Source organism: Impatiens glandulifera, chromosome 7, assembly GCF_907164915.1.
Source record: "Impatiens glandulifera chromosome 7, dImpGla2.1, whole genome shotgun sequence".
Taxonomy (NCBI): domain Eukaryota; kingdom Viridiplantae; phylum Streptophyta; class Magnoliopsida; order Ericales; family Balsaminaceae; genus Impatiens; species Impatiens glandulifera.
Genome location: NC_061868.1, coordinates 46036505 through 46046955, shown reverse-complemented (window position 1 = coordinate 46046955; position 10451 = coordinate 46036505). Strand labels below are relative to the sequence as shown.

At 32.6% G+C, this 10451-nt stretch overlaps 1 protein-coding gene across 1 annotated transcript; it reads left to right on the top strand.

The window, feature by feature from the left end:
* Positions 1 to 750: 750 nt before the first annotated feature.
* Positions 751 to 9081, top strand: LOC124945148 (serine/threonine-protein kinase tricornered-like). The gene is made up of 12 exons (XM_047485531.1): positions 751 to 939; positions 3409 to 3583; positions 4364 to 4447; positions 4899 to 5140; positions 5237 to 5480; positions 5651 to 5730; positions 6264 to 6348; positions 7329 to 7460; positions 7563 to 7676; positions 7929 to 7976; positions 8270 to 8354; positions 8512 to 9081. The coding sequence occupies exons 1-12, from the start codon at positions 803 to 805 to the stop codon at positions 8598 to 8600; spliced, it is 1515 nt and encodes a 504-aa protein (XP_047341487.1). The 5' UTR covers positions 751 to 802; the 3' UTR covers positions 8601 to 9081.
* Positions 9082 to 10451: the final 1370 nt, after the last annotated feature.

Genomic DNA, 10451 nt, shown 5'->3' with positions numbered 1-10451 from the left:
AAATTAGTGACATTGATATTTTATTTATTTATAAATATTGTTTAGATAATAAGGTAACGACGTTTGGAACCGTTAAGATAAAATCTTGTTTTTTATAACTTTAATAATAAAGAGCCTCAAATTGTGAGATTTAAAAGTAGATATCCGAAATCTCAAATGAAACAATTCGATTATATTTAATAACTAGTGTTATAATTAATGGTCAAATTACTATTTGAGACTCGAACTTAATTCGTTTTCAACGGATGAGATTTGAACTTTGAATTGTGCCATATATGACTCAAACTATTAAAATTTTAACAATTTGAATTTTTCCCAGATAAACAAAAACATCCATCATCTTATTTTAACTTTAACGTATTATTTTTATTTTTTTAATTAATTTATCATGTTTTTAAATAAAATAATATTTAGAGACAATTTGAATTGTATTTAACTTTTTAAAATTGAGTTTTAAATATTTAATAACTAGTGTTATAATTAATAGTAAATTTCATTTAAGATTACAATAATATCAACTTATTATATTTGTATTGTTTGCTTTAACTTTTTTCTAAATGAATAAAATGGTAATGACCTTTATTTATTATTGTTTGCTTAAAAAACACTTAGAATAAATAGTTATGGGTAAAATTATGGTTAAAGTGGGGGCAGAAACACAGGGGATTACACCCTTTCTTATTGATTGTCAGGATCTGATGAGGCGGGGGACAGGCGCCAGAAGGGATTTCTACTGTTATTTTTTATAAAGAAAAACTTCAGTCCACACTCAAGACTCAATAGCAGATTTCTAGAGGAGAAAATGGACGCAGAGGACAACAAAGGGGAAACTGAAGTATTGGGTTCCACCTTGACGATGGAGAAAGTAGCTGCCGCAAAGCAGTTCATAGAGAATCATTACAGAGCCCATATGAAAAATATTCAAGAGCGAAAAGAAAGGTAGGTTCTTTCCAACAATTTCAACTGGGTTTTGCACGTTTTGGATTTAAGATCTTGTTCTATTCATTTGATTTGCAAATCTCAAACTTTCTCACATTTTGAATCCTCAATCCAGCTAATTAATAGCTCTATATACGCCCAGTTTTTTTTTTTTACAAACTCTAGTTTTCCTAATTTGTGTAGCTAGAGCAACAGTAGTTAGAAACTTATGTAATCGGTAAGGAAGTATGTTAATTCATTTGGCTGGGTCTCTGTTGATTCAATTGCGTTTCCAACACTGGAATTTAACCCCGGAATATACTAAGGTCATAGATAATCTTTTTGTTTAAGGTTTTGCTTAAACTAGCTTGGTTGATGGATCAAGTTGCTAAGAAGGTTTCTATACCTGAATAGTGTTTGATGAGTATTCTGCTGAATTGCCTCTCAATCAGATTGTTTAATGTATGATGCTTTATATTTGGAGGATTTGTAATCTGATGTCTGGTAGTAGTAGTTTTTGGGTATGTCTTGTAGATCAATCATGGGATATGAATCATATGATTGTGTAAGGAATCAACATGATCTGTGCCATTTCTACAGTGTAATGCACGATAAAGGTCCAACCTACAAATGGATATTTTTTTTCATAATTAGCAAATATAGACTTGAAGGATCTTCATGCTTTTCCTTCTTGCACATAATTGAGGTTAGTTTGCATTGGGTTGAGTTTTATAAACTCTTATCATGAGCAAGTAGTAACATGTCATGGAGTTGTGGCTTGGAATTTTGTAAACATAGGCATATTTGTGTTCACCTTCTTCTTTTGGAAAGTTTTCTCATTCATTTTCCTTACAAAGTTGATGAAATTAACAACTTCATTTGGGAGACAAAAAAGGAAGGTTTCTAGGTTTGTAATTATGAATACTCCGAAGCATATATGGAAGTGTATTGCCCAAACTGGAATCTGAATATTGTGATTTTGTGACAAGGCTAATTTCATTATGTTCTTTGGTATTATCCTTAGGTGTCTCAGTATTTAACCTGTTCTAGAGAACTGGATTAACACTGTATGGTGTAGAGACTTTTAGCTAATGATTTAATGATATTTGAAGGAAACAAGGGCTAAAACCTGTGACTATCTTGATAACAAAGGTGATATTTTACTTATCAAATATTATGATAAACCCCTAAGATCCCTTCAAATATCTGCTAATACACAGATTATTACCTTATAGCAGTATAGAACCTTTTCCAAATTTTCCAAAGATAAGGTTTTATTAATGATTGGAAATAATCATTCAAGCCAGTTGCAACATCAATGAGTTTCTGACACCTTTCATATTCATACAACAAAAGTTGGAGGATTTTTATATTTATGAGGAAATTGAAAATTTTCTCCTTTTAACTTATCTTGAAATTTGATTTTCCCTTGAACCCACTCGTTGGGTTGTCCCCCTCAGTTGATTTCCCCCTTATCTAACGGAAAAAACTAACTCCATTACAATGTTCTCAACGCTAATAGACGGTACATAATACATTGTTATTGTGCGTGTGCAGCTGCGACCAATTTTGGTTATTTTTGCAATAGCATTAAAAACAGGTTTTAATCCCATTGTTGCGATGTGTGTTGTTTATTGTTAGTAATGTTATAATATTAACGTTGTTGCTATCCAACCTATCAACCCAAATTTCAGAAGGTTAATTTTTTTTTCCGGTAGGTAGGATGAAATAAATTTTTTAGCATGTCTGAGGGGGAAAATCAATATTATAGATAAGTTGAAGGATGTAAATACGGATTTTCTCTATTATCATTTTAGGTTAGGCATATTTTTGCTTTTCACTTTTCAGGAGTAATATATTGCTTTCTACTTATTTCAATATTTGTTTGATTCTATATATGAATTGTCGTGATACTGATATGGTTTGGGTAAGAAGCTTTAAGAGGGCCGTTTTGTTCTCCAATAAGAGGAACATGTGTTAGAAGGTGATGAATCTGAACATTATGATGTTGGGAAGGCACTGTTGCTCCATTAAATATTATGTGCTATAAGAGGTTAGCAAGATTAGTTATGCCTTGTTACTTGAGCTTAATATTGGGCCTATTCTTAGTGGGGTGTAAGCTTTCAGTTGGGGTGATAACTTGACTTAGTATAAAGTGGTACCAAGATGCTTGGTTCAACCTTTTTTTTAAAACATGCACACCATATTAAGGTAAGTTTTTTTTATGGGATGTGTTCATTTTTCCACATGGAAATGGAATCTTTTTATTTTGTTTTTTTGTTGTTGTATTTTACATGTTTATTTTAGCATGTTGCAATGGTGTTTAAGTCGAATGTGACCTTTTTTTTGTCAGTCTTATTTCAGTACGCTGTAACTCTGATCACATTTTACAGTAAAGATGAAATGGGTAATGGTGTGACTATAGGGATTTAGAAAATCAGCTTGTTCCCTTGGATTACTTCATCCACATGATTATTTTTGTGGCTGCAGGAGATGGGTACTGGAGAGGAAGTTAGCTACATCTGATGTGCCAAAGGAGGAGCAAATTAATCTGATTAAAGATTTAGAGCGGAAGGAGACAGAATACATGAGACTTAAAAGACATAAGATATGTGTTGATGACTTTGAGCTTTTGACAATCATTGGGAGGGGGGCATATGGCGAGGTTAGTTCTATTTGGATAGTTAGTTTTATCTGTTAGCCTATTCAGCATCAAATAACTTCTTAGTTCCTTCTTTACTCTTGCCATATGATAACCTTTTCTCTTTCATCATTTTAGCGAAGCAGGGGATTATAGCTTTTATTTTATGTTTGAATGTTTCTTTTTATTTCTTTTGGCCAGGTGGCCTATTTATGTTAGGGTTTTCTATTTAAGCTTGAGAGGAGAGAAGGTTTAGGGTGAGTGAATTTGTGAGTGAACTTGTAGCTGCAGGGCATTTTATCCTCCTCTCATTCGATCTATCGTCACACCTTTTATCTTCAGCTCTCATCTATTTTCAATCTACTGTCTGCCCATCTCCTTCACATCTTTCCTCATCAATATTATGTGTGTTGATCTGGTGTTAGTTTCCTATATTGTTTAATACCTTACATAATGTTGTGGGAAACATAATACCCTGAATCTCATAGTCTCTCTGTCGATAAATATGTTTTGAGTTATATCACATACTTAAACTTAGTATTAGAATATCTGCTTAGAGATGCCCTAGTTATCCTAGAAAAGTGTATTTAGTGAGTATAATTAGCTAAAGTGTATACACAATCAATTTAATGCAGAAGGTGGTTGAGATATTATATTTGCATACTTTGGAGTAGTATATAGGATATGATAGATTAGTTATCATATTTGCATGCTATTTTTCATTGTTATTGTATGTGTGCATGCATCATATACCGTTTGTTGTTGTCTTATCCCTAATCTTGTGGCTCTTTTCCTTTTGTCAAGGTACGTTTGTGCAAGGAGAAGAAGTCTGGAAATATTTATGCGATGAAAAAACTGAAGAAATCTGAGATGCTCAGCAAAGGACAGGTGAGATAGATCTAAATTTAGAAGTAGTGCGGTAGAGCATTTCCGAAGCAGAACATCCCATCTTCTTCAGCTGCTTTGACTTATGCAAGTAATATTGTGCTAGGATTTGATGCATATATACACCATTGTATGTCAAACTTGTAGTGACAATTAGCTCTCAGAAAAAAAAAATACTCTTCTGTTTCCAAGGAAGGTAATCAAAAAAAGGAAGAAGATAATATATAATATAATCAATCAGTCTGGTCTCTGTGTGATTGAAGTTTTTGAGATGCAAGATAAATGTAATGGCTTACACTAATCAAGCTTCTTATTTATAAATTTCAACAAAGGTTTCAACTTTTAAATCTTCTTATGTTAGGTGAGTCTTTGGAACAGTTGAACATCTCGTACTTCATTTTTGCTTCTTAAATCTGCTGTAATTTGCAAACTGTTTCTTTGATTGTATTTGTAGGTTGAACATGTTAGATCTGAGAGAAATTTGCTTGCAGAAATGGCAAGTCACTGCATTGTGAAACTATACTACTCATTCCAAGATGATGAGTATTTATACTTGATTATGGAATATCTTCCTGGTGGTGACATGATGACACTCCTTATGAGGGAAGATATTTTAAGTGAAGATGCAGCTAAATTTTATATTGCTCAAAGTGTTCTTGCTATTGAATCCGTTCACAAACATAACTATATCCACAGGTGGGTAGTTATTGTTTTTCTTTCTGCAAGCTCATAGAAATGCTGATTTAACATCAATTTGTCATTTTTTATTGCAACTTAATTATGTCTATTCAGAGATATTAAACCGGACAATCTCCTGTTGGACAAAAATGGTCACATGAAGCTCTCTGATTTTGGTCTTTGCAAGCCTCTTGACTGTAGAACTCTGTCTACACTCAAAGAGGATGAACCCATGGAGGATGAAGATATGAAGGAACCTATGGATATTGATGGAAGCAATCCTGATGCTGATAATAGGAGTACTTCGAGAAGTCGTAGTGAACAACTTCAGCATTGGCAGATGAACAGGAGGAAGTTGGTAAGTACTAAAATTACAATGTTCTATAAACACAATACTACATTTTCTCATTATCATTCTGTTAAGATGCTTGATGTTAAGGTTCAAGCACCGTTTTTTTTTTTGTGGTGAGAAGTTAAATTCATTTTGTCCAAGGTATTGCTGAATTTCTCTTATCTTGATTTGGAAAGGCATTTTCTACTGTGGGAACACCCGATTATATTGCACCTGAGGTGTTATTGAAGAAGGGATATGGCATGGAGTGTGACTGGTTAGGTCCTATTCTTGGTTGCCATTCTTTTAGAACTTTTTGTCTGATTGATATGATAACTTTGTGATATTGTTTTTTGTGTGGAAGGTGCAGACTCTTAGATCTAACACTTCATTCATTCTTCAAGTTGCCTCTCAAAAATCAATTTGCCTAAAACTTGAAACTTGAAAGTAATGTAGAAACCCAAATATAGGGTAACAAAAGATCACACAAAGCTAGATTGCTTCTATAGTCTAAATACCATACGGAACTGATGCGCTACAATACTGCAAAGTCTGCAAGCTGTAATTTTCCTATTTTTAGTTTGATAATTTTTGAAGAATCTTGTAATTATCATATTACTAGACTGTCTTTTAGTGTTTACAGATCATTATCTGGTTATTAAAATTATATATGGATATGTAGTTTAGTTTGAATTCTTATAATTAGCCTGGTATTCTCTTACAAAACTTAAGACCTTGAAAAAACCTTTTGAGACAGGTTTCCTTCTGATATGCACTTTAATTATGAGTAATCACATATTCTCTGGGCAGGTGGTCATTAGGTGCTATTTTGTATGAGATGCTTGTGGGATATCCACCATTTTACTCTGATGATCCTATAACGACTTGCCGGAAGGTAACTTTTTTTTTTCTTCTGCAGTTATACAGGATTTTAAAATTTTTCTTTATCATCCGTCATTAAGTGGAGTTTCCTGATAGTGTTGTACACTTGTACTTAAATTTAATAGTCTTAAATTGTCTTCTTACTGACCAAGGTATGTAGAAAATATTACAGGCATCAGTTTCAAAATTTTCCATGTTTTCCATATTCTCATAAATTCTGTTATGTGAGGAATTTAAGAAGGTTTTTATGGTTCTAACCATCTTGTGAAGCAAAACATACTTAAGATTTTACAATCACTTTCACAATTCCCTCAAACTTCTGCAGCTCCAAGAAGTGGCTGTACTCTTCTTATGCTTAGCTAAGGTTTTGTTCATCACAGTTTTCTTGATAGTTTGGAAAAGTGAATCTTCCAACATGTATCAACAAAGTTTTAAACCCTCTGAATTGTTTTGGCTATTGTTGCAATGTAATCAATATACTTATAAGACCACGGCTTCTTATCATGGTCATCAACTCTTCTGGAAGAATCACTTTCTATTTTTACTAAGAGTGGACCCATAGATAAGCACTCAAAGTATATGCCAATTTTAAAATTCGCCCTCAAATTATTGTTTATTTTATATAACCCTTCAACTATGAAACCGTTTTGATATCAATCTTTTTTAAATGTCAGTCTGTAAAGATTGACGGTATTTTCTTTTTTCAAAATCTCAACTCGGTAAGATCATTTATGCAAGGGTTCTTATCAAAATGATTTCATAGTGGAATGCCTTGTATAAAACAACAATAGGTTAACGTGGATTTCAAATTTGACGAATACATTAAGGGCTTATTTATGATTATACTCTTTCACTAAAAGGTGCAGCTTCCTGATCATATGTTATCCATTAACTTGCTCGTACAGCTGTGCCATTATGTTAATCTCATTTTCAGCATGACTTGAACACAAGCTGATGAGGAAATCATATGCATTGATTTTGAATGAATGATAGATTGTACATTGGAGAAATCAATTAAAATTCCCAGAGGATGCAAAGTTGTCAATTGAGGCGAAGGATCTCATTTGTAGGTTACTCTGTGATGTTGAACACAGACTAGGGTCTGGAGGAGCTTACCAAATTAAGGTATAATTCTATATATTACATTTTATCCAGAACTAAGTAATCTCTGCTGTTAGGTTTGTCCCTGGTTTCTGGTTTCTTACGTAATTTTTTTGTCATCGACAGGCTCATCCTTGGTTTAATGATATTATATGGGATAAGCTGTATGAGATGGATGCGGCATTTAAACCCGAAGTCAATGGAGAGTTAGACACCCAAAATTTTATGATGTTTGATGAAGTAATTCCTATAAATTTCCCTTCTAGTTCCTCATAACCGTTCTTTCAGAATTCTATCTACTCATTACACTTTGCACTGGTCTTAATCTTCTTAGTAAATGGCCTTGTTAGTAAACATTTTTGTTTCTGGGGATAGACTAAGTTGTTTCCAAATGTGATCCCATTTGGATCTAAATCTGAACTTGTATACAAAAGTTGGTTTGTAAATGTCCTGTAACTGATTGAATCAATTTGTTTTTTGGGCTTCTAACAGATGGGTCCATCTCAATCTGTAAAATCTGGCTCTGGAACATCTAGAAAGGTTTGTTTGTATTACACATACTACGATTTCAATGTTACTGTATTCTCACAAAACACAATACAGAATGATTTTCAATCCACACGTCCCCTTGAAATTGAAGATTTTGTTGAAGTGTCTTTGTTTTCAGATTACTGTTGGCTGGATGTCTTAATCCAGCATCAATATAACTTGCTGGTTATGATCATGTGGTGTTAACTTTAGGAAAAATAAATTGCAACATTTTTAAGGGTAGTGTGACAATTAGTAGTTAGCCACTTTTGCACAAATTACTAATCTTTCTTGATTTTGTATAGATGCATTTGACTCCGAAAGATTTGAACTTTGTCGGCTATACATTCAAGAATTTCGATGCTGTCAAGGCACTACAGAATTCATCTGGTATGTAACTGTCAGTCAGTCAGCTCATCAATTCTTAATTTTGATACTTAAGATGGAAATATTTCAGTAATTCCTAAACTTTTATAAATTTTATCCTTTTCTAGTGGAGACTGTTGAGTGAGTGAGTGAGTGAGTGACTGACACCAGAATATTTCAGGTGTATTCAAAATTGGTAAAAATGGGAGAGCTGAGGAAGCAGATATACAAATGTATGCATCAACTGGTGATGATGCCATGTCACCATAACAATAAATCATGAAGGTAGCTCCTGCACACATAAGCCCACATACGCCAATTTTGTTGCGTTTGGGCTTGTAATTTGCAGAATCATATATATTATTGTCTAAAGTGTACAGCTGGAAAATTCAATGGAACCCAATGATGCATAGTTTCTAGGGTTTCAAGTGTGTAACATGTGTGATAGTTGTATCGGATTAGAACCGAGTGCGTGTAAAAGTGAACAATAGTGTGTGTAGGCTTTTATAGATGGTAGAACCATTGCCCCAGCAGGCTACCCAGGTTGGCAGGTGAGAACTTGCCTTCACTAGAGGCAGTTTCTGATTTTGATCCTTTCTAATTCATTAGTGGGTGATGAACTTGCCAAAAATTTGGATAAACAGTTATTATTATTGCTAACAATCATATAATTTGTAGCTTCTCTTTAACCCCCCCAAAAATTTGGATAAACAGTTATTATTATTGCTAACAATCATATAATTTGTGTGAAAAACATTGTTTGCTTACTTTTGTGTTTTTAAGGTTTGGCTATGCCTAATTTGTTTATGCAAAAAAGAATTGTTTGGATAGAAAAAAGATGAAGTTGAAACCCCGAACTACAAAATAATTGACAAGGGATTAAGATCTGACATCGATGTTTTGAATACAGTTTTGGGGGAAAAAAATGAATCAATCAAGCTTCATTTAGTTAAAAAAATGTGGAAAATTAATTGTTTTGATTTTTATACCATTTTCATATTTCGATTTTTTTTTTCCAAATTTGATTTGATTTCTTGTCACCTTGACCAAACATGATAAAAAAGTCCAAAAATGCTAATTAACTATACAAGTCATCTTTATACTACATAAGAAAGTCCAATATTCATCTTTAAATTTGCATCATCTAAATTAGGCTCTAAATATTTCATCTTAGGTGCATTTCCTTTTAGTTTATTTGCTTATATAAATCAATATTTGAATTAATTGTAATCAGCCACACAATATTCTTGTAAACAAATTCATCAAATATTATTTATGCCAACTCATAATGCGGATCTTTAATTTGAGCCATTAAGAACACAGATAAAAATGGTTACTAACATCACACTCTTTCGGTTTATTTTAATTTAAAAAGATAAAAAAGCAAAGCTTGCATGTACCGACGCTTATTTTTATTTACCGACTCTAAGTTAAACGTCGATAAACTTATTGTTTTTAAGTCTGTACACTATGCGACAGGAAAGTTTTTGGCGACGCTTATTTGCGCCGGTAAAGGAAATTTTAAGCATCGGTGTATATTATTTTGTGTAGTCTTGAGGGGAGAGGTCAAAAGGTTATGCCACTTTAGGTTGTGACAAGTTTGGCTAAACACTTGTCCCAATGGATCTAGGCTATAACCGACCATCGACACTATTACAATATCGACCTAAATTGGTTTAATTTGCTAAACCAAAAGTATTTACAGTTTCGACACTTAGAAAAAAACATAATTATTATTTTTTATTATTATTAACTAATTTACAAAATGAGTTTTAAAGGTACTGATTATTATGTAGCGACTTTTATCAACAAAGAAAAAACATAATAATTTGTTTTGTAGTGACCAGTGACTACATAATGGCCCTAATAGTTAAATGTGCTTTGTATAGTAGTTAACTATATTTTAATTTAAAATTATGAATTGAGCTTAAAAGGATAATTGAGTTCTATATTAAAATTGACTTATTAAAAAAAAACTATGAATTGACTTTGCTTAAGTTTGAGTTGCAAACTCATAAAACAAACTAATCTTAGTATTCATTTTTTTTTGTCTTTCATATTTTTAAGTTTTGAATTTTAGGAAACTAATACCACTTTTATAATCATATCCCCCATTTGAAC